Here is a 27,709-nt window from a genome sequence, read left to right on the forward strand (position 1 = left end):
GTGTTAGATTTTGCTATGGATAACAAAAAATTAAGCGCATAAAAAAGAAGTCGTTTTTTTACCCACTACACCAGACGCCTTCTTAAGGACACGGCACTTAAGTTACGAAGAATTTAAAACAAAAACTACTACTGAACTACTGTTTCTACTACTTAGACCTCTAAAAAGATTTCAGATTCATTCTTAAGAATCTATTCTTTAAGATAAAAGAATAAAAAAGTTCGACTTTTTGACCGACCCCATCATATATAAACCCTTAACGAAATAGTCCGAAACCCAATAATAGGCTCATTACCCTACATGTAAATAGGCAAATCAATTGTAAAAATATCTTAAAAGTATCAGGACATAATATGTGGCTTAATTGGATCACAACGTAGTGTGCCTTCATAACCCTCCGAGCTCTCGATCGAAGCAGTTCGTTTTCTGGTGCTGTGCATAAAGTGAACAAGAATAAATTGTCAGTGAAGGTCAACCATTGTTCGAGGCAGTCTTTGTTCGCCGGTGCCCAGGCTGGTGAAGTGAATACCAGAATAGCCGGAATCGCCGCTATATAAGCTAAGTATTTTTTTTCTTTCATTTCCCTTTCCCCGATCGGTCTCTACTTCTGCCCTTTCCCCTGAATATAAGTTTCATCTCTCGTTTACACCACGTGTTATCCTCGTGCCTAAATGGCCGAGGGCGAAGTAACATTGGATGGGAATGATATTCCCATGGATATACCGGATAAACCCGAAATTACTCCCTCCCCTGATTCCCCCAGTCCTCCCCGTATTAAAACATACCCAGCCAGTTCGACTGGACCCTGGGTGGTGTATTTCCGGCCCAACACGAAATCGCCCAATATTCTAGAAATCTCACGGGAGCTGACTGCCAACTACCCGTCCGTGGCTCAGATAACACGTGTTCGAGCTAATAAGATACGCGTTATAGTAAATGACCTCGACCAGGCAAACCAGATTGCTCGCAGCGAGCGTTTTACGAAGCAATTCAAAGTGTATGTGCCTTGTAGAGTTGTGGAGATCGATGGGGTCGTCGCCGAACCGGGTCTAAAATGCGAAGACCTGTTGAAGTACGGGGTTGGCTGCTTTAAGGACCCTTCACTTCAAAAGGTGAAAATTCTGGAATGCAAGCAATTGTATTCCGCAAAAACTGAAGATGATAAGACAACTTATTCTCCGTCAGACTCGATTCGGGTGACTTTCTCCGGATCTGCTCTTCCCAACTATGTCCTCCTGGATAAGGTTCGCCTACCTGTTCGCCTGTTTGTACCGCGGGTAATGAACTGCAGCAATTGCATGCAACTGGGCCACACAGCCACTTATTGTGGCAATAAAAAACGGTGCGGCAAATGCGAGGGAGAGCATGAGGATGGCGCTTGCGGTGGAGAAACTGAGAAGTGTGTTTACTGCGGGGGCCCTCCGCATGCTCTTAAGTCATGCCCGGCGTACAAGCAGCGCGGGGATAAAATTAAGCGCTCCCTTAAGGATCGCTCGAGGCACTCTTATGCAGAAATGCTAAAGAATGCTTCGCCATCTGTCCCTTCCGAAAATTCCTTTGCTCTTTTGGCTGGCGTTGAGCAAGAATCTGACGACCCACAAGAGGGAACATCATTGGTTAACCCAGGGGAATCCAGGAAGAGGAGAAATCTAGCCTCCCCTACATTGCCTCGTAAGGGTGCCAAGGTGTCGTTCACTCAGAGTGCGCCAACCGCAATCAATAAATCCAACGGAAGTGATGCACAAAAGCCGAAGCAATTTGCTCCAGGACTTGGAAATATTAATTCTAACAAGGAGTACCCACCACTTCCAGGGACACCAAAAACCCCAAGTGTCCCCTTTTTTCAAACAGATACTCAGTCCAGTAGCGGACTAATGAAATTTTCTGACATAGTGGACTTAATTTTCACAGCTTTCAATGTTACTGATCCTCTTAAAAGCCTTCTGATACGTTTTCTCCCTATAGTGCAAACATTTTTGAAGCAGTTGACTACTAAATGGCCCCTCCTTGCAGCGATCGTATCCTTCGATGGCTAAGTCATCGAACGAGGTCACCGATTCGATCACTGTTCTACAGTGGAACAGCAGAAGTATCCTCCCGAAAATCGATTCCTTTAAATTTTTACTAAATAGTTTAAAATGTGATGCTTTCGCATTATGTGAAACTTGGTTAACTTCCGATAAAAATCTCAACTTCCACGACTTTAATATAATTCGTCTGGATCGAGAAAACCCCTATGGAGGAGTACTTTTGGGGATCAAAAAGTGCTATTCTTTCAACCGAATTAACCTCCCTTCGACACCAGGCATTGAAATTGTCGCTTGTCAAGTTTTAATCAAAGGTAAAGACCTTTGCATTGCTTCCATCTACATTCCTCCTAGAGCCTCGGTAGGGCATCGAACGCTTTGTAATATCACGGAATCCTTACCGGCACCGCGGCTAGTTTTGGGAGACTAACTCGCACGGTACGGTATGGGGCTGTCTTCATGATGATAATAGATCAACATTAATCCAAGATCTTTGCGATAATTTCAACATGACCATCTTAAACACGGGAGAAATGACGCGGATTCCTACACCACCAGCACGCGCAAGCGCGTTGGATTTATCTCTATGCTCGACTTCGCTACAGTTAGATTGCACGTGGAAGGTGATCCATGATCCCCACGGTAGCGACCATTTGCCTATCGTGATTTCAATTGCTAACGGTTCAAGACCATCGGAAACAATCAATGTCTCGTATGACCTCACACGGAACATTGATTGGAAGAGTTACACGACCGCGATATCCGTTAAAATCGAATCCACTCAAGAACTTCCTCCGGAGGAAGAGTACAGGTTTTTGGCTGGCTTGATTCTCGACTGTGCGAATCAAGCTCAGACTAAACCAGTACCCAGCGCGAATACCCATGGACGGTCTCCCACCCCGTGGTGGGATAAAGAGTGCTCAGAGCTGTACGCGGAAAAGTCCACTGCATATAAGGCCTTCCGGGAAGACGGGTTACCCGCTAGCTATCTACAGTACGCGTCGTTAGAAAGGCGAATGAAGAGTCTAAGGAAAGCCAAAAAACGTAGTTATTGGCGCCGGTTCGTGGACGGGTTAACGAGAGAAACAGCGATGAGCACTCTTTGGGGTACGGCTCGACGTATGCGTAACCGTAATAGTACCAACGAGAACGTGGAATATTCAAACCGTTGGAAATTTGCTTTCGCCAAGAAGATCTGTCCGGACTCTGTCCCGGTACAGAAAACGTACCGCGCCGCGTCTCCTCACGATACCGCGAACGAAACACCGTTTTCGATGGTGGAGTTCTCACTTGCTCTCTTATCATGCAACAATAACGCCCCAGGGTTAGACAGAATCAAATTCAACTTGCTGAAGAATCTACCTGACACTGCAAAAAGGCGCTTGTTGAATTTATTTAACAAGTTTCTTGAGGGTAACATTGTCCCTCATGACTGGAGGCAAGTGAAGGTCATCGCCATCCAAAAACCAGGAAAACCAGCCTCCGACCACAACTCATATCGGCCGATTGCAATGCTGTCCTGTATTCGGAAGTTGTTCGAGAAAATGATCTTGTTTCGCCTCGACAATTGGGTCGAAGCAAATGGCTTACTGTCAGATACACAATTTGGCTTCCGCAAAGGCAAAGGGACGAACGATTGCCTTGCGTTGCTTTCTACAGAAATCCAAATGGCCTATGCTAACAAAGAGCAGATGGCATCAGTCTTCTTGGATATTAAGGGGGCTTTTGACTCAGTTTCTATCAACATTCTGTCAGAGAAGCTGCACCAGCATGGTCTTTCGCCAATTTTAAATAACTTTTTGCTAAACCTGTTGTCTGAAAAGCACATGCACTTTTCGCATGGCGATTTAACAACATCGCGATTTAGCTCCATGGGTCTTCCCCAGGGCTCATGTCTGAGTCCCCTGCTCTACAATTTTTACGTGAATGACATTGACGATTGTCTGGTCAATTCATGCACGCTAAGGCAACTTGCAGACGACGGGGTGGTCTCTGTTACAGGTCCCAAAGCTGCCGCCTCGCAAGGACCATTACAAAATACCTTGGACAATTTGTCTGTTTGGGCTCTTCAGCTGGGCATTGAGTTCTCCACGGAGAAAACTGAGTTGGTTGTTTTTTCTAGGAAGCGTGAGCCGGCGCAACTCCAGCTTCTATTAATGGGTGCAACGATCAATCAGGTTTTCACAGTTAAATATCTCGGGGTCTGGTTCGACTCTAAAGGTACCTGGGGATGTCACATTAGGTATCTGACACAGAAATGCCAACAAAGGATCAATTTTCTCCGAACAATAACTGGAACATGGTGGGGTGCTCACCCAGGAGACCTGATCAGGTTGTACCAAACAACGATATTGTCGGTGATGGAGTACGGGTGTTTCTGTTTCCGCTCCGCTGCGAACATACACTTCATCAAACTGGAGAGAATCCAGTATCGTTGCTTGCGCATTGCCTTGGGTTGCATGCACTCGACCCATACGATGAGTCTCGAAGTGCTGGCGGGAGTTCTTCCGCTAAAAAATCGATTTTGGGAACTCTCATATCGATTGCTCATCCGATGCGACATTCTGAACCCGTTGGTAATTCAAAATTTCGAGAGGCTCGTCGAGCTTAATTCTCAAACCCGTTTTATGTCCTTGTACTTCGACTACATGGCACAGAGCATCAATCCTTCTTCGTACAATCCCAACCGTGTCCGTTTCCTAGATACTTCTGATTCTACTGTATTCTTCGACACATCCATGAAGGAAGAGATTCGTGGAATACCGGACCATATACGCCCGCAAGAGATCCCCAATATATTTTATAATAAATTCCGAGAAGTCGACTGCGACAAAATGTTTTACACTGACGGATCAAATCTCGATGGGTCCACTGGCTTCGGTATCTTCAACAATACTATCACCGCTTCATTCAAGCTCAATGATCCCGCTTCAGTTTACGTCGCAGAGTTAGCTGCAATTCAGTACACCCTTGGGATCATCGACACTCTGCCCACAGATCACTACTTCATCATTTCGGACAGCCTCAGCTCCATCGAGGCTCTTCGTGCGATGAAGCCCAAAAAGCAATTCCCATATTTCCTGGGGAAGATACGGGAGTCCTTGTGTACGTTATCTGAAAAATCTTATCAAATTACCTTTGTTTGGGTCCCCTCTCATTGTTCTATCCCGGGCAATGAAAAGGCCGACTCATTAGCAAAGGTGGGCGCATTAAATGGTGACATATACGAAAGACCAATCTGCTTCAACGAATTTTTTAGTATTTGTCGTCAGAGGACACTCAACAGTTGGCAAACCTCGTGGAGCAATGGGGAACTTGGACGATGGCTACATTCCATTATCCCAAAGGTATCAACGAAGCCTTGGTTCAGGGGGATGGATGTGGGTCGGGATTTTATTCGTGTAATGTCCCGACTTATGTCCAACCACTACACCTTGGATGCGCATCTGCGGCGTATTGGGCTTGCGGAGAGTAGTCTGTGCGCTTGTGACGAGGGCTATCACGACATCGAGCACGTTGTCTGGGTATGCGCCGGGTACTCAGTTAAAGGATTCCCTTCGGGCCCGAGGTAGACCACCCAATGTCCCAGTCCGAGATATACTGGCAAATCGTGATTTCCCCTATATGTCCCTTATTTATACTTTCATAAAAACGACAAATATCCCAATTTAGCCCCTCTCTTTTTATTTCTCGTTTTAGAAGCTTTCTCTTGCCTTGTGGGACCGATCAGCTCCAGACTGCAACTATGTAACCGCCGTCGCACTTACCACTACGGAAACTGAAGCGAGAGCGACTCAAGGTCCGATGACTTTTGAAGGATTCCCCGCGGGTCCGAAGAATACCATCCGCCAATCCGACCTACTAGACTGAGGCGGTAATCTTTCGCTGATTTCCCGTTTGAGCGAAAGTTGCAAGTTTTGCTCTTCTCTCCTGGTCACCATCTACGCTTTCTCTCCCCTGTCCTTGATACAACTGCTTCTACAGCCCCCCTCTGAATATCTTGACCAAGCATATGTCTCCGCTAAAAAAGTTCAAATTTGTATTCCTAGTTTTAAGATAGTTGTAATTTTACCTCTTTGTTAAAACTATTGTCCCCCATCTTGTAAATAGAATTGTATCCCTAGTCTTAAAACACCTGCGAATTTTCTCATAAATATTTGTTCCCCCTTTTGTGTACCAAACTATATTGTTAGTTTTAAGATAACTGTAAATATTTCCTAAAAATTATTACTATTGAATTCCTTGTTTTAAAATTTTTTCAAAAAAAAAATCTTTCGCCCCCTCTCTTGTATATAGAATCTTATTTCTAGTCTTAAGATAGCTGTAAAATTTTTCTTTTTTAAAAAAATATTTCAACATTGTAACCTCCTAGTTTTAAAATATACAAAATGTAAAAACAAAAGAATTTGGCACCGCCAAGCTAACGCATTTGTGCCTATCAAATAAACGAAATGAATACAAAAAAAAACGTAGTGTGCCTTGTATGTTTTTCAAAAAGCGTGATATAATCGAGACAAAACCGTAATATTATCGAGGGTGATATAAACGAGCATTGATATAAACGCATAGTGATATAATCGAAACATTACTGTACATCCAGCGATCTTCGAATCAAGTGCATCACCCATCAACACCAACGCTAATGTCAAAGGTCAGAACTACCATAAATATACCAGAGAATAATATGAAAATTTCTCATTCAAATTCCAAATAAAATGGCCGGTTTTTTTTTATTTCGATTATAGAGGTTTTAACCTTAGGGTCATTCGCCTCTTCGGGTTAGAAAAATATCTTATGAAAAATTTCTAACTCTCTTTGCGGGGTCGGGTCGAACCCAGGTGTGCTGCGTACAAGGAAATCGATTTACCAACTACGCTACGCCCACCCCCAAAATGGTCGCTTAAATCTGTATATTGGTGGTTTTCAGGAAGGTGTATATGAGGGACATATAAAGGAGATCGCGACTTACCCGCACCGATGAGCTTACTCGGGCCCTAAGGGAATTTAATAGTTGAGATCAGATGGAACAATACTCGGCGCATGCACAGACATATGTTCGATATCATGACAACCATCACCACATGTGCAGATACCACTGTTCGCGAGCCCGATGCATCGGATTTGAGCGTATAACGTGTAGTAATTGGACATAAGCCGAATGAAGTCGCGACCAACATCCATTCCTCTAAACAAAGGTTTCGTTGATATCTTCGTGATGTTAGAATATAGCCACAGTCCTAACTCACCAATGTTCCAAGATGACTGCCAACTTTCTGTCGCCTTCTAAAGCGTCCTCCTTAGCTAAAGAGTCCGCTTCTTTATTACCAGGAATAAAGCAATGCGAGGGAACCTAAACTAAGGTAATGTTGTACGAGACAAAGCACGCAGGAGCTCTCAGATTTTTCCCAGAAAATATGGAATGTGCTTTCTAGGTTTCATTGAACGGAGAACTTCTATTGAGCTGAGGCTATCCGAAACAATAAAGTAATGATCGGTGGACAAAGTATCAATAATCCCAAGCGTATACTGAATAGCAGCAAGTTCTGCGACGTAAACTCAAGCAGGATCATTGAGTTTGAATGAGACGGTGATGTTTTGATTGAATATATCGAAACCAATGGAGCCGCCGAGGCTCGAGCTGTCGGCGTAAAACATCTTGTTGCAGTCGACTTCTTGAAATTTACTATGAAAGGTTCGATTCGGATTACTTTCGGACGTATGTGATCCGGGATTCCACGAATCTCGTCTTTCATGGATGTGTTGAAGAATACAGTTGAATCAGAAGCATGAGGGAGATTGACACGATTGGACTAATATGAAGATGGAGTCATATTTTATGACATGTAATCGAAGTACAAGGACATGAATCAGGTTTGAGAATTGAGCTCGACAAGCCTCTCGAAATTTGCAATTACTAACGGGTTCAAGATATCTCATCGGATGAGCAGATGTCCCAAAATAAATTTTCAGCGGAAGGATGCCCGCCAGCACTTCCAAACTCATCGTATGAGTCGAGTGTATGCAACCCAAAGCAATACGCAAACTACAACATTGGATTTGCTCAAGTTTGATGAAATGTATAGTCGCAGCGAAGCGTAAACAGAAACTCCCATACTCCATCACCGACAATATCGTTGTTTGGTACAGCCTGATCAGGTCTCCTGGGTGGGCACCCCACCATGTTCCAGTTACTGCACGGAGAAAGTTGATTCTTTGTTAGCACTTCTGTTTCAGATACCTAATATGACATTCCCAGGTTCCTTTAGAGTCGAACCAGACCCCAAACTTCAGGCAAGTTAGTCCGGTAGCTGGACTTGTCCGATTTGCTTCAAATTTGGAGCAAATACTTCTGTTGGTGACAGGGGCGGATCCAGAAAAAAATTTCGGAGGGGGTCTGAAATTTCGATTTTGAAATGTTCAGTGTACAATACGTAATATCTAATAACCTCAAGTAAGTCTTAGTGGTTAAATCTGATTTAGAATGATTTTGAGCTTAGAACGAATTTAAAATAGAAATTATTTTAAATTTTTTTAACAAGTTAAAAAAATTCGGAGGGGGTCCGGACCCCCAGGACCCTCCCCCTGGATCCGCCACTGGTTGGTGAGACTAGGAGTCGACTCAAGTGTGGGCCGATAAGGGTCATTTTTTACTTGTCACTGTACTGAAGGTATTTGGGCTGTTTGCCCCCTCCTCTAATGGAAAAGGCTGCGCACGCCTAATAATATGAAGCAAGTTCCGCAAGTTTGAAAGTGTCGCAATGATTATCGACTCATCGTTTAAGGCAATAAATGGTTCATTTTCAATTCTGTTGTAACAAGCTAGTAGGATAGATTAATCCACATTTTCAACCAACGTCCGGTCGGAAAGAGAAACGATTGCCACTGATTAGTCTTGTATGAATTTTGATTCGAAAAAAATGCTTGAATCTTTTGCTTTTGCTTTTTTTCTAACTCACTAATTTTATATGTTCAACACAATAAATTCCTTTTAACTCATAAATGTGGGTTTGTGATACCATTCACTATTACGCTTTGTCCCACGTGACTCTCCTTCTAGCTTTGAACATGTTTCCTATTCGAAAACAAGTTTGCTTCCCTTATTCTAAAATCTTCCGTCTTTAGCATCTAGTTTAGAACTTGTTGTTAAGGGCCAGCTGATGAGTTATTTGAATAATAATAATTTGCTAATTCCGGAGCAATCGGGATACCGAGAGGGACACTCTTGCGAAACCGCTTTGAATCTAGTGTTAGCAAAATGGAAAGAGAAAATCGAGGTTAAAGAGACTATATTTGCTGTATTTTTGGATCTGAAACGCGCTTTTGAGACAATTTCGAGACCTTTACTTTTGAAAACTTTAGAGCGATTTGGTATCGGAGGGATAGCACATAAGTGGTTTGAAAACTATCTATGTGATAGAACTCAGAAAACTAGTTTTAACGATTTTGTATCTAGTCCTCTCGACAATCCTCTTGGAGTGCCGCAAGGTAGTGTCTTGGGTCCTATTTTATTTATTATGTATATAAATGACATTAGGCGAGTTTTACGATTTTGTGACCTAAATTTGTTTGCTGACGACACTGTTCTGTTCATTGCAGCTAAGGATATAGATGAAGCCGTGGCGCATTTGAACGAAGATTTGCATTCCCTTGCTCGTTGGTTAAAATTTAAACAATTAAAGTTAAATGTTGCTAAAACTAAATATATGATTATCTCTTCGGCTAATACTAGGCCTGACGTTAACGTTAAAATAAATGGTGAGACTATTGATCGCGTTAGTGAATTAAAATATCTTGGAATAATCATTGATGATAAGTTAACCTTTAAGTCTCACATCGACAATGTCATCAAAAAGATTGCTAAAAAGTATGGTATATTGTGTCGTCTGAAAAATGATTTAACAATTAGTAGTAAAATTTTATTATATAAATCTATTGTTTCACCACATATTGACTTCTGCCCGTCCATTTTGTTTCTTGCCAATCAAACACAAATATTGAGGTTACAGCGATTGCAAAATAGAATCATGCGATTAATTTTAAAATGTAACAGATACACTTCCTCTAGTTTCATGCTAAGCGCATTACAATGGCTCTCTGTGAAGCAAAGAATTTATTACTTAACAATGGTGTTCATTTTTAAAATTATTAATGGAATGCTACCTCGATATTTGTGTGATCGAATTGAAAGAGGAAGTGATGTGCATAGGTACAACACTAGAAACGCGTCTGATGCAAGAACACCTAACTTTTTATTTAGTAGATCACAGAACTCCTTGTTGTACAAAGGAATAAGTTTTTTCAATTCGATGCCTAGACATATTAAACGTGCGGCAACATTAGCGGAGTTCAAAACACTATGTATTTCACACGTAAAATCTGCTTTGTAGACAGATTTGTTGAATTTTCATATTTTGGAGTTATTTGAATAACTATGTAATACCACGAAGATTGTATTTTTTTTCTCTTCTATTATTTGCATTTAGTCACACTAAGTTATTATATTCGCTATGATGATGATGGATTTTTGTTAATTGTTTATTATAGTTTTTAAAAATAATGAGATGTCTACAGAAGTCTGAGCCACGCGCGCGATAAACAGATAGAGACTAACTTGAAATCGAACATGGTGACCAGTACTAAGAGCTCATCGGGTTGAATTGAAGCTTTTAGACTTTTGTTGTGATCAGGGTCTGATTTGATGATGGAGTTGCTTTGCTGGCTTTGCTCGACAATAGAGTTAATCTCGGTTATTGCTGCCATAGCGGCAATAACGGAGTTGGTTCGTTGAGTGGGGGGCTTGGTGATTTCTTCTGATAAAACAAGATATCGGGTTCAATTCCTGATCAATCCAGGGTATTCCCGGAAAGGAATATCCCTGGGTTGCCTTGGGTTAGTGGTACGCAACTTTCAATAAAGGGGCCTGATGTGGATGATATAACTCGATTAGACTCTGCACTGCCACTAGGCTCGTCACTTCTCACCTTAGCAGGTGGTAGTACCGATGTCTTGGTCAGGCGGGAGGAGTCTTACAGAGAATTATCAGAAATGGAAGCTATTGGGTTCAATTCCCGATTCTATCAAGTATCTTCCCGGAATGGAAATTTTCTTGATGGACCCTGGTTGTTGATGGAATATTCGAAATATATCTGGTTACGTTCTTTTGAAGGAAAGGCTATGTCTGTAAATTGAACCAGTCCGTTTTTTTTGTTAACTGGTCTTGTCATGATTTAAAATATTAATTATCTTCTAGATAACTCGTTCAGCTCACACCTTTGTGGGGGTATGAGGTGGGACCATCATCATCATCATCTAGTTGCGAGTCTTGTTCCAAAAACTTATTCTGTATGATTTGAAATCGAAGCTTTTTGTTTCAATCATTCTTTAGCTTCTGTATTAAAATTTGTCCCATGAGGAAGCTTGGAAGTTCTCCGTCCCCGAATCTACAAGGCATGAGTTAGTGATCGTATTGATATTTTATCAAATGATTTTGAACCTATCTTTGTTATTCAATATCGAAATTAATAATTGATTGAAACATTAGGCGAAATTTCCCAGAGGGTTCAGTTCATATCAGTGCATAGTAAAAATGTTTATAATTTTTTTAATGATTGTTGCTTCTCTGTTTTGTAAGGAATTTCTCAAATACGCTTTCTGAAACTTATTAATAAATTCGAATTCTAAAAGTTGTTTTATATACGGTCTGGATATCTCTTTTAAAAAGACTTCCTTACTTTTCATCAAGCGTCATATTTAACTGTTCGAACCCATAACTACCCATAGAAATGGCAACACCGCTTTCACCTCACTGTCTCTTTGCTGAAAGTATGTCCCCACAAATGGAACAATACGCTATCGGAATAAAACATTACCAACTTATTCACTTTCTCTGTTGTTTTTCCAAGAAGTGGCCACTCTCGTCGCTAACAGCTTTATAACATTCACTCTGGAACATGCAACTTTTCCTTTGTATATAGTTTACATCGCAATTCGTATGGTTTAGATACGTGGGTTTGTTCCCGCTACGAAATAGAAAGAAACAGACACCAACAGCAGACGAGTGTCCTTTTATGAATCCTTTATTCGTACTGCTCCTCCTCCGCATTCTACACCGGGGCAGTCAGTTGCAAGCGGAAATGGGGTTCGTATATCAGCGGGCCAACCGGTGGCAAATGACACGCTTACCTGAGGTGGAGAATGAAATTTTCCTTTTGTTTTCCAGAAACGGTTATCTGCATACTCTAGCTAAGGTAGTTGCTGTTCTGTCAACGGAAATAGCGTGATATGTCAGTAGATTGAAAGATAGTTTATCAGAACTATTTGGGTTGCTCTGTCGGGTTTCGCTTCGAAAGATAGGTTTTGGAGCCCAATAATGGTGAATTAGCAACGCTAATCTTACTATCTTGAAAGTGATAACCATTATAATGTTCAAGTTAGCTTGAGCAATTGCAGCAAATGCAGGTTGTGCTTCTATAAATCTTTTGTAGTTTATTTTATATTTTGATTCAAAAGTTTTCCTTACTTAAAGTCGTTTTGTCAGTCTGATTTTCATAGGTGTCATACAGTGCGTTGAGTGAACGTGTAAAAATCCATAACCCAGGCTGATGATCTGTGGTATAGGTCGGGCCTTTGCATTTTCACCATTTTAATTCCTTTGTCAATTTTATGGAAGAAAGTCTTCAGATATCATAATTATTAAAAAGAATTAAAAATATAACGGAAATGAAGTGCGGATGGTAATAATAGATGCCTTAACATGTTTGATTATCATTAAGATTAAGTTTCAGTTAATCGATGCGCCTCAGTTTTTGAACATTATAACGTTGATATTGACTTAACAAAAATCTTCTCATTCTTTTCAGAATCATTCACGAAAGTGGCTTCACGTCAGAAGACTTCAAACAGTACCGACCCGTAGTGTATAGCAACACAATACAATCACTAGTTGCAATATTACGAGCAATGCCAAATCTTAGTATCGCCTTTGGAAATAATGAGCGAGAGGTAAGTTGTGTAAGTTCTAAATGTGTTTTCCATTTTCATGAGTATTTGGCAGGGAATAGGTTGTTCTTGTGATGAATCTTCAACGGTGACAGTTCAGCGTAAATCTTAGTGCATAATTTTGCAAATGCCAAATCGTTGATTTCGAACCCATTGCCTTTGTATTGATGTTATATTTATTATTAACTGCACCAAAACAGGGATAGGGCTATGGTATCATAGAATTGATTATAGAGAATAATATTGATCAATTATTTTTGTTTTTAGAACATTGACGAGATTAACCTAAAACACGGATGTTTGAATACTTTACTTCTAAAAGATCACTTGATTCCAGTAACTGCAAACAACGAGAACTTTATTCGTTAGAAAATGTTGACAGCTTCGACAAAAAGCGCAGAATGATTTTTGCCTTTCTGATATAGAAAGGTTAAACAATAACTTTGAAAATCGTCAACCTAATCGCGGCCTGGAGGGCCGAGTGTCATAACATTCGACTCAGATCACCGTATATGTGCTTGTGTCTTTATAAGGTTGAAAAGTCTAGCCTTTTGTACCCAACCACTAAAATACTGTACTTTCCACCTCTTTCTTTTCAGTAGTTAACTGGGAGTCTCGCTAGATCCATGAAATGCCCCGAACTTTGGACCATTTTGCTCCCATCTGTCCGTCATTCCTTACATCTATTACGCCGTTTAGATCCTCTGATTACTTGAGCCATTTAGTTCCGAACTCCACTCGGATATTCCCCAGTAGTAAATTTTAGCTCCGGTTTCCTTGCTTCCGGGTTTAGGCCTTGTCGCAGTTTATAAAATATTTTAATCCGGTTTAAAAGTTAATCTGATTTAACAAGAGCTAGTACGCCTTAGAGCATACTTCTTTGCGCATATTCAGTAATTCTGTTGGAAGTATCTGTTTTTAAACAAGAATTTTTGATACATTGAAAACTCACCATCTTACACTGTCACACGATTTTTTTTCGAAAATAAGACTTTCCATTACAATACTTGTGTCCACTTTATAAAATGAACAGTCCTTATTTGAATTAGTGTAATGTATACACTGTTACGCAAAGTGATTGGCCACAAGTTCTACGCGATTTGATATTGAGAAACACAATTCAGATTTAATAACTTGATCATTGCTACTACTGTCAACAATATGAAATCGATCCACAAACCACACGCAATAGCTGTTCAATTGAAAAAAAAATCTCAGCTATTAAACACGGTAAACGGCAGTGCTGCAGTGAGCAATTAAGTATCCGTTTACTAGCAAATGATCCGGCAGAACTGTAAGTGATGATGGTAAGCAGTTGTGCTCACCACACATAGTTAATCCGGTTGAAGATGCTCATAACACTGAGCGTTGATACTCAAATGCAATGCGTTGCAATATCAAAACAAATTGCACGGAATCGTAAGAGAATGTTGGGGGTTGTAACAATTTCTTATATTTGTTACATACGCTTACCGCCCTCTCGAACATTAAACGAATTATACCTCATGGATTTTGAGCGACATTCGAAGCATACAATTGTTATTTGGGATCTTTATTATTTTTAAGTGATATTAAAAAGCTTTTCCTCATGATTCGAGGAAAATTGCCAACCATTTCATGACTGTCGAACTTGTTTTTTATTTCGACCAAATTTGGCAGTTCAAACTATACATTTTTGACGAAGTTTCGAACTTTATAAAAACTTCAAAGATATCAAAATTTAGGATCAAGATGCATGGCGAACAAATAGTTATTTTTTGTTATCATGTTTGCATAAATTTCCTTCGTGGGGTGGGCGTAGCGTAATTGGAAATTCGATTACCTTGTACGCAGCGCACCTGGGTTTGAGTCCCGACCCCGCACATAGGGTTAGAAATTTTTCATAAGAGATTTTTCTCACCCGAAGAGGCGAATGACCTTAGGGTTAAAACCTCTATAATCGAAATAAAAAAATTCTATCGTAATTTCCTTCATTGAAAACTGTAACATACTGAGAGATTTGACATTTTTTCCTGGCGACTTTATGTAGTTCTAGCTGGCTCTGGCATAATAACAGCCTAGCCTGTTTTAAGGTAAAATATTTCTATCTTTTCAATATGGAAGTCCCGTTTCAAAATTTTCTGCTGGTATGGTTTCCCGGTTGTTTCATGCGATTAACTAACTGTACTGAAATAAGTAGACTTTCGCGATATCTGATCCGAAATATCGCCAGGCTAGCTCGCACGAAAAGAATTTTTGCCTTATTCAAAAGTACTCATGGAACTTTGAAAATTCCCCAGGATTTGGAAGGTAACGAACGCAGCATTTTTTCGAAAGACTTTGTAGAATCAGTTGACACTATATATTTGAAGGCGATGTTCGAAGGATTGTCCCGGAAAATTGAGCGATTTACTGAGCTTATAAAGGGCGAACACGAAATTATTGCGACACCGAAAATGTCATGCCAATTTTCTTATAATGTTTAAAATCAAACCAAAATTTTAGGGTAGTTTTATACATATATTTACTTCAAAAACTAAAAGAAAAGTTAATCGACGGAGCCTTGAGTGTAAAATTGAACGCATTTTCGCTTGATGCCCTCCATCAAAGTCTTTACAGTGTCATCCGGTATCAGTTTCTCAGTTTTTTTTTCCATTTTCTTAACATGTCCTTCTCGTTTTTGACTGTCTTCTTGCTCTTACGAAGTTCCCGCTTCTTCATTGCCCAGTACTGCTCCACCGGGCGCAGCTCCGGACAGTTTGGCGGATTCATGTCCTTTGGAACAAAATGGACAGAATTGGCCTCATACCACTCCAGGACACTTTTAGAATAGTGGCATGATGCCAAATCTGGCCAAAATAGCGGAGCTTCGTCGTGCTGCTGCAAGAACGGCAGAAGGCGCTTCTCGAGGCACTCAGATTTGTAAATCTCGCCATTTACTGTGCCCCTTGTCACGAAAGGCTCACTCCTCAGTCCGCAAGAGCAGATGGCCTGCCAAATGAAATATTTGGAGGCAAACTTCGACATTTTCTTCTTCTTAAATTTGTCGTCCACATAGAACTTGCTCTTGCCGGTGAAAAACTCCAACCCCGGAATTTGCTTAAAATCGGCTTTTATATACGTTTCGTCGTCCATAACACAGCAGCCATATTTTGTCAGCATCTTCTCGTAGAGCTTCCGTGCCCGAGTTTTAGCCTTCGATTGTTGATCTTTTTAGCCAAATCCCGGCTTGAGACGTTGGGATTTTCTTTAATCATCCGCTTCACCTTTACCTCCGTCTTTTTGTTCTCCGGTCCCAGTTTTCTTCCAGCTCCTTTGCCGTGGTCCAACGTCAACGGAACCGCTTCAACACTCTGGAGACGGTTGAATGGTGTATGTTCAACATTTTTCCCAAATGCCGGTGCGACAGGTCAGGAAATTCCAGGTGTTTGGAAAGAATTTGTTCTCTCGACTCGCGTTGGTTCACCTACATTTTCATTGAATCGAAAAACTCGACTTCGAGTTTGACAGCATGTAAACAATACACATCAATGAGAAAGTGTGCAAAATTTGGTTGATTTTTATGGTAAATAGTAAAAAAGTTATACCCTGTTGAATGTATCGCAATAATTTCGTGTTTGCCCTTTAGGCTCCCCGCTTCTACCATGCAAAAATACCCGAATTAAACCCACCTCTATCATACGAAGATCTTATTCGAATATTTGTTCCTTTAACACGTATTTTATTTATTTTCGATGGTTGGAAGCTTGCATAAATACCGAAAAACCCGGTTACCAAAAGATTCAACCGATGCTCATTCGTGTTTGAGATTCTAGCCGCAAATCTTGGATCTTCATGAATATTCATGAAATCAGTTGACGTTAAATGCTTGAAGGCGACGAAGGGAGCTTTTAATCAGGAGACTATATATTAGGGTGCCAAATACATAAAGGGGAAAAAGTGACCATCGAATTGTGTAACCAGACACACCTCAAAAGCATTAAATATGTTTTTTTTAGTTGACACAAGTTCTTGAGGTTTCACGTGTTTCTAAGATATTTGGCATATACAAAATTAAAAGCTTCATTTCCAAACTCAATTCTTAACTCAACTCAAAAATGTACTTTCCTAGACAGGCTTTTTTTCAAGATTGCACCAGATATCGACGTATCATGGTATTTATAAGACATTTTTTTTCGATCGAGCTAGTATTATGCATAGGGACTTTCTGCGAAGTGCTAAAACTTTGAAGGTGTGTCCGGTTTGAAAATTCAGAAAGACCATAAATATTGCCTCTCTACCATGTTGTAAGACCAGCGCACTGAATAGCCAATTTTTAGGATCATGCCTCTTTTGGTGGATTGTTGATTACGGTGCATATCATTAGATTTGGACTACCAGTTCAAGTGACATAACGATATTCCGGTAATGTCCTAGTTATCAGACCGCCCATATTTTTGCACGTGTGCGAGTGAAACAGAGATGCTTTCTTTCCTTTATTATTCTCGGACTTATCTATCAATTTGTTGTATCTCCCGCCATTGATATCACTTCTTTTGTATTCTTTCACTTTTCACTTTATGCCGGGTTCTAGGGCTGAGCACAAAAAACCTTTCCTGAAAAAAACCTAGCTGATGGTAAAATAGATGCCGAACAAGATTCGTCATTAAAGATTTCGACTTTACGTTTAAAACCATGTACATATACAGATCAAAGATCTCCCCGCTAATGATTTCGAAAGATCTGATGTAGGAATATTCTGATATTTCAAAAATTGGCTTAGATGGGCCCAAATTGTGACATTCCATAGAAAATCAATCAAATAACGTTATTGGCGACAAGTCGTTTATTAGAGACTGCCACGTCTACATGTCCGCTCACAAATTTGAGATCGACGGTGTAGTCACCGATTCGTGTTTATCATGCGGGGTTTGCTATTTCAAGTACCCCTTGCTGTAGTGAGCAAAGATTTTGAGTGGCAATCGCACTGCACGGGACAACATGCTGTGTTTCTTCGAACTCGTGTCGGAAAAGGATCGTCTGGCTGTTCGACTTTTTTCACAAATGGACTATTGTAGCAGTTAGGCTTGGTATGACAATCATGAGGATGACTTTTGCATTGGAATGCTGAAAAGTGTTCATATTGTGAGGTGATTCCACATTATCTATTACCATGCCCCGCTCTCGAGGAATCTAACGCGGTCTCTTAAACATCGCTCTAAGTACTTTTTTAGTAGAAACCCTATAAAGAGCTACGCAACTCACCACAACAAATCATTATGCTCTCTTCTCTCAGAATGAGTGTAACTCTGATGATCTTTTACTGCTCTGAAACACTGTAGGCCGATGAGATTCTTTGTAAAGGCTTACGTTTTTCGCTGTAAACGCCGCCAAATAAGGAGGAAGTCCTGACACAATACCGAAACAAACAGATTGTGGCCTTAGAAATTTGAGATTAATCAAGGATTTGCCAGTACTTACAGAAATGACAATCTCATGTGACATTTAAACTAGAGATTCAATTTAATCATTGAATGGTTGAGGCTAGATTGGGCACTGGTAACTTTGGGAAGTGGAGGAGCTCCTACCGGTATCACGGAGACTTCAATTCTCCCGGTACAGCATGGTGTTGTTTTTTCGATGATAATTAATCTAGCTTACTCCATGATATTTACTACAGCTTTAAGGATGTGGCCACATATCTGACTCACTGGTGTTTCTATGAAACTGAGAAAACAAGCGAAAAAAGTTTGCAGTAATTTTCGCTATTTCTTTAAATTCGAAGTCTGCATTTAATATTTTTATGTGCTGCGACTAAAACACGTTCGTTGTTTATTCAATTATCAACTTTACATTTCAGAACAACATCATTTATTGTGAATAAATCAGAATGGGGCTGATAGGGCCGTACCTATGTTCGCCTCTTTGGTGTTTACTTTAGCTTTTTCTTTCAGTTCTGCTTTCGTTCAATAAAATAGAAAAAATAATAAAACATCCTTCCGGGTTGCAACTCTGTTATTCAAATATTATTCTTAGATAAGACAAACAGGCAAAAGGAATATTACCAAATAATCTCGAAAAAGAATAATTAAAAATAGTAAACAAACTGAGGTTGCACTTGAAAAGGTATCGATTGTATTCGCGACGAGAAAATGACATAATTTTGAGAGGCCCAACATAAATATTAACCGTAAAAGAAAATCTTACTTTGCATGACGGACATGTTAGTAACTTCATGCGTGCGTCGTTTCTACCTACTAGCAACTGACTCTTCTACGTTTGTTGTTGCAGCTTCGTTTCAGGTGTATTCGTTACGCCAGGTTGCTCCCAAGTAAACAGAATGCTTCACAGGTGAACGGTTCAAAATACGAGTTTTGAGCAATTTAATTATTCAATCCATTATGGAGTGAGTATGTAACTATTAGACTATTCTAAGAGAACTATGAAGCGAGTGATTAAAAAATTGAAGGAAACACTCATAACTGCCCGGAAAATGCAATTGAAGCGTCAGAATGGAACCGTTTATCATAAACTGCACTTTCCAAACAACTCAAGGTTATTCGGAAAATTAGAACTGATGCAAAATCTTCTGACTACTAACCGTTGTACAGTTGAAGAATCCGTCTCCGAAAACGTTTCAAATGCTACCGAAAAAACAACCCAACCAAATCCCCAAATAACAAACAGCGATCGAAATCCGACCCCACATGCTATATGACCAGGTGCAGATGAAGTTCAGTTGATTTGTCTTGATCAGGCTTACCAATATGACTGCCTTTTTACTACTGTCGCTGTGCAACAGAATAGGATGTCTCTATGTGTGCTCGACGCTCTCTTGCTACAGCACATTCGCTCGCCAAGCCGAACTGTAATGGCAACAGTGCAATCTTGTGAGAAAAGGTGCTGTTTGGGGATAGCCTGTACCGCGCTCGTTTTGTTGACAATATTCTACGCTAAACGTAGCGAGCCGAATGGGCTGTCGGTTTACCATTTTTTTGTGTCTGCTGTTTCGCATAAACTGTCGCGGAGACAGCCTTCTGAAAGGGATAACATTCTTCGTCCAAACTGGTAAAACTGTCGTCTAGGGCTGTCATATGATGAATGTCACCATTGAACATTTGCATGGAGTTTGAATCGACGCAGCGGCAATAATTTGCGCTAAAGCGGACCCTGCACGAGCAGAAATATTGACAATAAATCATAGATTGATTCTGTAGAATTTAAATGAGATTGATGGATTGAAGCAGTCTTATCAATATATTTATTGACAATATTTCTGTCTCGTGTAAGGTCCGCTTAAGGATCAACGCATGTTTAAGCGAACGAACGTGTAAAGTGTACTTTTAGACATAACAGTTATACTGTTATGCTAATCATGCGCATTAATTTGGACGTGCTTTAGGCATGATAAAACGCAGTTTTCAAACGTAGAAAAATTTGCCCAGGACAGAATTCTGGAACGATTTTCATTGGATGTCATTTAACATCAGTTTTCAGTTTTCATTACGTTGTCTTGGGAAATTGATTTATAGCATGATGGATTGAATTGATTAAATAAATAGTTTTCTAATGCCGTTTTTTAATGAACAACCCCGGAGCAGTAAGTTGCAGTTTCTAGCGAAAGAGCCGGCCACTAGACGTGTTCATTCCCACTTCTGTACGATATCGGAAAAAGTTACCTTAGAAAAAATGTGCGCAATTGATCAGGCTTTCGGGAAAAAATATTTATTTGTGAATCGGTTGTAGTTCTATAGCTCATAAACCCTTACTAGGTCCGATTTGGCCGACCCCTAATGATTACTGTACATTAAATATGACATAAAAAAATTACTGAACATTAAATATGACATACAAAATTGAAAATTAAAGAATTTAAGCTGAAATTTCAAAAAATAGGATTTCGGAATTAAAAAATCATATGATTAATATACGAGAAAATGAAAAATTGATAAATCTAAGAATTTAAAAATTTAAGAATTCAAAAATTTAGAAATTTAAAGAATTAAAGATTTGAAATTTTAAATATTTTGAAATGTAAAAGGAAAAAAATTAAAATGTTGAAGATTAAGAAATTTTGAAAGTCAGATTTAATAATTTTGGAACTTTAAAATTTAAAGATATAAAAATTTAAAACATGAAAAATATATTTTTATTTAAAAGTTTATAAATACGAGACCGAGGGAATATTTTTACAAACCATTTTAAACTATTCTTGATGATGAAAGCCATCATTTTTTAAAAACAAGTGCTGTATTAGGGCAGTTTACCACTAACAATAAAAATACATTCCATATTAAACATAAAAAGTGATTGAAAATAGTTTCTATTATTCTGTAGTACGTACGCTAAACAAAGCAATGTTAAAGGCATTTTTTCTTATTTTGAATGGGCCTATAGAAGTTAAATTTTAAGATAATTCTTAACTAAATATTAGTTAGAAATGTGATCTGATTCGCAATGGATAGGTGACCATTAATTCACGCTAAACCTCCTGAATTCGCGGTTGCGGCACGGGACGTTTAAAATTGTTGTATAATCCTGTTTTTTTTTTGGTAAAATTGCTAATAAGAAAATGAGGTCATGACAGTAAAAATATTTAGTAGTTAACGTCACATTTTAATTATTTATGGCTTAGCGCTGCTCACAACTCCCAATGGTTCACAACTCCCCAACGTCCCCTATTTCGAGGTGTTCCTGTACCTTGAAAAGTACAGTTGTTAGGACAATCTCGACAAACACGTTTGCTATTGAGTGGCATAATAAAACAAATAAAATCATCAGCTTGTTGATCACCTCAAACAAATTAGCATAACCAACAAATCACGAAAATATTTCAGGAGCCTGAAATCGGTGGCGCGCTCCTCTTAAAATTAAATTTAACTATATTATGTATTTCTCTATTGTAGCAACGCAATTTTTTAGCTTTCCGATGAAATAAAAAAAGCCTCATAACTCATGACCTATGTTCATGCTGTGATTCGTGACTAGGTGCAATCTGCATTTTCATCTACACGGCATATCAAAAATCCGTTTTCTGAAACCGTCCAACTTTCCGCAATACGTACTTCTAAACGATTGCTTTCTGCCCCGAAACGGCAATTCGACCCACATCACCATTACTGAACAATTACTATCCAGCTTCACTCAAATGATTCTCCCCGCAACATAACAGTCTACCACGACTAAAAATATTTGATCAGGTTTTTAATTTCGAACGACGTTAAAAATTCGCTAACTGTTTGAAATCAAATCAAATAAAGCCGCTGGTTTTGATCCCGTATGGGAAATAAATGAAAAAAAAAAACGAAAACCTTGCATGCAGCATTCATTCTAAATCGTTCAGTATCCCGCACCGTACTGGGCTTAACTAATGTACAGAGCACGACTTTCACAGAAAAAAAAAGTTCTTTGATTGCATCGATGTGTCGGTTCTACCACCAAGAACGATAGAAATGTTACGCAAAACCAACTGAGACTGTCATCGCACATCAACTATAGTTGTAGACGTATGCGCAAACTGTCGTGTGCGGTACAAGACGGCAACGTTGCAAGTCGCATAACAGTTTTACTGAGAGCTGTCGTGCTTGATTCGGTCACCAAACTGTCGAAGCGAAAAGAAGACGACAGCCTCTGAAATACTGTCGCAAAGCTGTACTGTTGGAACCCCTTGATCGACAATGAATTAGATGCGAAGGCTCATTCTGCAACAAAATCCAGGAACTCAATTTTTACAAGGCTCCTGCTCACGGCACTGATCGACTCAAGTTTGTTTGTTCACGAAAAAGAATTATGGTTCAGTATGGGACGTGTTCCTGTGACCAGAAAATCGGCGTTTTAGTAACGGATAAAACTACGAATTTGAAAGTGCTAAAAAACAGGTTTCACCCTTAATTAACTTCCATGATGGTCTAGTTACGTTTTGGCTAGATCTTATCACTGTAGCAAGGATGTGCGACAATGATTCAACGGCAATGGACTACAGTTCATCCTAAACGAGCGGAATTCTTCAAATTATTCCCAGTTTCGTTCAATAGACAATCAATGGGCGATAATGAAGATTAAGGCAGCAGTCACCAGCGCCACACTGGTCGGATTAAAAATTAATGTCATCAGTTAGCCAAGACCGTGACTTAAGAAGGATTGCACCAGCACCCACTGAAAGAGCGAAAAAAAATTCGAATGAATAGTTTCTGTTAGTCCCATGAAAAATATGTTATTGTCTTTCTTTATTCTAAGAATTTACCCATCTTTCACCGAACGCGAAGTGTACACCAATCTACGTGGTATTAACGGTTCAAAGGGACCAGGATCGGACGGAATACACCATGTTTCGTCAAGGAATGCTCTTCATCGTTAGCTGTACCGATATCCATGCTTTTCAATCGCTCTCTCGGTGAAAGTATTTTTCCCGCCAAGTGGAAGGAGGCTTTAATAACACCAATTCATAAAGCCGGTAACGTCCATGACGTCATAAATTACAGGGGAATTTCAATCCTGAGCTGCCTCCCAAAAGTTTTTGAAAGTATGCTGTTAGATATTCTCTACCCTGCAGTAAAACACATCATCACTACAGATCAGCATGGGTTTGTTAGAAAGCGCTCAACAACGACGAACTTAATGAGCTATGTGTCAACGCTGATTGATAAATTAGAGAAACGAGAACAAATTGATGCAGTGTATGTAGATTTCTCCAAAGCCTTCGATTGCCTTCCTTATCAGCTGTGGAAAAGTTGAGGCGAATCGGATTTCCGGACTGGCTGACCAATTGGATCTTCTCGTACCTTACAAACCGCAGTGCATCTGTGCGACTTGGAACTGTACTTTCAGACCCATTCGACATCACATCGGGCGTACCTCAAAGGAGTCACCTTGGACCTCTTCTCTTCGTGCTCTTTGTGAATGACATTTGCAGCGAATTGACATCGTGTAAAATGATGTACGCAGATGATTTGAAAATTTATCGCATCATAACAACTCTGGTAGATTGTTGTGCACTTCAGATGGACATAGATAGGATCATGAGTTGGTGTGATAACTATAAACATTCAGAAATGCAACATAATCACATTCACACGAATACTCTCGCCAATTACGTTTGAGTATGCAGTGAGCGCTGCCCCAGTAAAACGAGTTTCATCAATCAAGGACATTGGTGTTATACTTGAGCGTAAGCTACGTTTCATCGAACACTTCAATGCAGTAACTGCTAAAGCCTATGGAGTACTGGGACTCATCAAACGAAACACCCAATATTTCAACGACGTTTACTGCCTGAAGGCACTGTACATCAGTCTGGTACGCAGCATTCTAGAGTATGGAGTTATCGTTTGGGCCCCGTATCACACCGTACACATTAATCGAATAGAACGGGTGCAAAAGAGCTTCGTCCGGTATGCCCTTCGCCGGCTTCCCTGGCGAAATCGATTTGAACTACCACCGTATGAGCATCGTTGTGCTCTTATCAACCTGCCTACGCTACGAAACAGGAGAGTTTTTCTGCAGCGACTTTTTGTGTTCGATCTTCTCGCTGACAATATTGACTGCCCTCTGCTTCTCGCTAAGCTGGACTTCAACGTTCCTGGTAGGTCTCTGCGGAGAATGGACTTCTTTCGGCGCTCTACTCATCGCACGCAGTACAGCCAGAATAACCCGGTAGATGTTTGCTGTCAGCTCTTCAATAGCGTTTTTCATCATTTTGACTTTAATTTAAGTAGAGAAATGTTCAAATTGAAAATAGGTTTAAGTTAGTATAGTATTTCAGTCTGTACGAAAATTATTAATTCGAAGACAATATATATATTACATATTTTTTTTCACATTTCGTTTTTAGATTGCAAAAAGATAACCATTTAAAAGGCAGCATAGAATAAATAAAATTTGATAACACGAATGAAATGAATATTCTGAAAAAAAAACCTGTTTTAATCCACCTTGTGGTGCAATTGTGCCTTACTCATTCATCTAAACAATGATTCCATGATTGGTTAACCTTCAATATGTAAAATTGCTATTACGGTGGACACCTATATACAGGCACTCAACTGCCAAGAACCTGATGAGCTACGTGTCGGCGCTGAAACACTTACAACAAAAAAGTAGGATATTTATTTAGCTTAACCAGTGTTAGTTAAATTTTGTCTTCATGCAAAATTATATTGGCATGCGGGAGTAAGGGTGTAAGCGTAGGGTATAAGGGTGAATGTGTGAGGGTGGGTGGGTGAGTGAGAATGTGAGGATCTTATTTTGGTAAACAGGATGGGTGTGTGAGCTGAAAAGATTGTGGGGGGAGGGTTGTGAGAAGGAAGGAGATGACGTAAGAGAGTAGTTTTGTAAGTGGGAGGGGGTAACCTTCAACTCTTAGCTACGCCCCTGTTTTAGTTTCAGAAAATGCATCGTGGTTCCAAAAAAAAATAATAGATTTATGGATTAGGTTGTCGATTTTCAGAGAGATATGAGAAAGGCAAAAGGGTTTAATACACGTGTGATCGGATTCTTTTACTTATAACTTCGGTTCAAATTAAATGCTGTAGCAATTAATATGAATACTTTATAAATCTCGGAATTCCGAATTACCAATTCTGCTTAGTAACATTTTGTAATTCTAGTGTCAACACTGTTCTGGAGCTCTGAAAGTTTTGAAAAAATCTGACGCTAGTAGTAATCCTCATAAATTGAATACATGGTAACCGGGTTCATAGAAGGTATCAATTCCGGGCATACGATACAATATGATGCTAGGAAAATATATGGAGTTTGACACCATCCAGCAATTTCTTCGCTGGAAATTGGTTTCTCTCATAAGAAGCAAAAGTGACAATAATTGTCATGAAGTACGATAATATTCACACTGAAACACAATAAGCGACGATGGGACTCTGTTTGTGTTATATGTTTGTATTACATGCAAGATTACTGTATACCGGCCCCCTTAAGTTTTAATATTAATATACGCATCAACTTGATATTTTTAATAAAAAGTGAATTAAATAACCAAGATTAATATGTTTGTGTGGCACGTTCTTAAAAATAAACTGCACTGACTTTTTGTCGAAAAAATAGCGAACATGTAGTGCAAACTATTCTCAGTATAATGGAAACGCAATTGGGACTGGTATGCGATCATGGGTAGTATAGCTTAGAATAGGAGAAACAGCAGTATGTTGTTCACCATCATTATCGTATTTGGCTATTTCTGGTCTCGAAAAGTGAAAGCTTTGAACATAATTTCAGTCATTTGTAAATCGTTTCGTAATACCCTAGCACAATTGTAGTTTTATAACGCTCTTGAAGCTGGTCTTAAAACATATATTGCACTTATAGTGTGCTAAAACTTCAATTTTTACTTTGGTATATCTTTGACGCATCGTTGAATCAACTTAAAAGGAAAATTATTTTTGAAGATTCCGTTGACAATGGACGGCCTGAGTTATAAGAGTAGATTATTCTACTCTCTAACGGCCAATACTTTCACTGGATGAAAACCGGTCTTCGGGTTGAAGGTGACCAATTAGACAAAAACTGATTTTCAACGAAAACCGGTTTTCATCCAAGTGAAGAAATGGGCCAGTTTTAATATCGCGTTTGTATAATCTGCATAAATGTGAACAATTTCTATTGTAAGGTGGACTATAGCTGGTGTTTCGATAATGTTGGATAAACCCATATAAACACCCCATCTCTAAATTAGCATTTGTTATTCTTGTCCTGATTCCGTACTTTATTTCTATTTCAGTGTGACGCAAAAATGGTGTTCGACGTGGTGCAGCGGATGCACGATACAGAACCATTTTCGGAAGATCTACTATTAGCGATGAAAAGACTGTGGTCGGACTCCGGTGTGCAAGAATGCTTCTGCCGCAGCAACGAGTACCAGCTAAACGATTCTGCTAAATAGTGAGTAGCCGACTTTTCTTTGAGACTCTACGGAATACACAAAAATATCACAACAAACGAGGGTTCCGTGTGCAGCTATAAATTATATTTATTTTACAAACTGCTATTTTAGGGCACACGGTGAAATGCACCCAGCATCAGTTTCGGGTATTTCGTAATATGCTGAGCAGAACTGACTTACAGCTTTTGCCTTATCTGCTGGTTAACCTTATCTTTTTATTGCATAAATTTATGTACATAAATATTTTATTACATCTCCCGTGTGCTCCTGGTGTGTGCGAGTTTACTACGACTACGGGGTAATAATTCAAATTTTCTAGTAAGGTGCGCTTCTTACATTTTCCATCGGCATCATCGCCGCTATTCTTCTGCTTCCAATGCCCCCCACAGTCAGTCACTGCGTTCCGTTAGTTTGAATTTTAGTGGATTGGCAGGAATGTATGTTGGGTTCACTTTGTAGGTTAGTTTGTCGTAATTATATTCCACGTGGTATCGCCGGAAAAGCTGTAAATGCAAACACGAAAACAGGAATTAGTGAAAGTAATGCTTATTTGCTAAATCGTACTTACTTTTGACAGCAAAATTTGCAATTCACACTCGGCGAACCGTCGTCCAATGCAGGTTCGTCGACCGTAGCCGAAGGGTAAGCTGACGTAGGGATGAATTTTTTGGCCTGCATGTGGACATCCGGCATACTCTTTCAGCTCACCGCGCTTGAGCCACCGTTCGGGCAAGAATCGATCAGGTTCTGGGAAGTACACTTCCAGATTAGACACGACCAGATGAGGAAATATGACATGGGTCTGAAAGAGGGGGAAATATGTGGATTAATG

At 39.7% G+C, this 27,709-nt stretch overlaps 2 protein-coding genes across 19 annotated transcripts in view; one reads left to right on the forward strand and one right to left on the reverse strand.

The window, feature by feature from the left end:
• LOC131690313 (G protein alpha o subunit) overlaps positions 1 to 27,709 on the forward strand; it is a 194,925-nt gene that overhangs the window by 84,658 nt on the left and 82,558 nt on the right. For all 15 annotated transcript variants that reach the window (XM_058975991.1, XM_058975990.1, XM_058975994.1 and 12 more), the window contains exons 4-5: positions 12,887 to 13,028; positions 26,716 to 26,876. In XM_058975991.1, coding sequence (XP_058831974.1) covers positions 12,887 to 13,028; positions 26,716 to 26,876 — 303 coding nt within the window. The remainder of the gene's footprint in view (positions 1 to 12,886; positions 13,029 to 26,715; positions 26,877 to 27,709) is intronic.
• LOC131690311 (probable cytochrome P450 49a1) overlaps positions 26,970 to 27,709 on the reverse strand; it is a 49,613-nt gene continuing 48,873 nt past the window's right edge. For 2 of the 4 annotated variants that reach the window (XM_058975983.1, XM_058975984.1), the window contains exons 10-11: positions 27,446 to 27,679; positions 26,971 to 27,380 (exon numbers count right to left, since the gene is read on the reverse strand). In XM_058975983.1, the coding sequence (XP_058831966.1) occupies positions 27,267 to 27,380; positions 27,446 to 27,679 (348 nt within the window). In that variant the 3' untranslated portion in view covers positions 26,971 to 27,266. Of the gene's footprint in view, positions 27,381 to 27,445; positions 27,680 to 27,709 lie in introns of all 4 variants that reach the window. The other 2 variants (XM_058975981.1, XM_058975982.1) reach the window with 2 other exon arrangements.

This window comes from Topomyia yanbarensis, chromosome 3 (genome assembly GCF_030247195.1).
Source record: "Topomyia yanbarensis strain Yona2022 chromosome 3, ASM3024719v1, whole genome shotgun sequence".
NCBI classification, from domain to species: domain Eukaryota; kingdom Metazoa; phylum Arthropoda; class Insecta; order Diptera; family Culicidae; genus Topomyia; species Topomyia yanbarensis.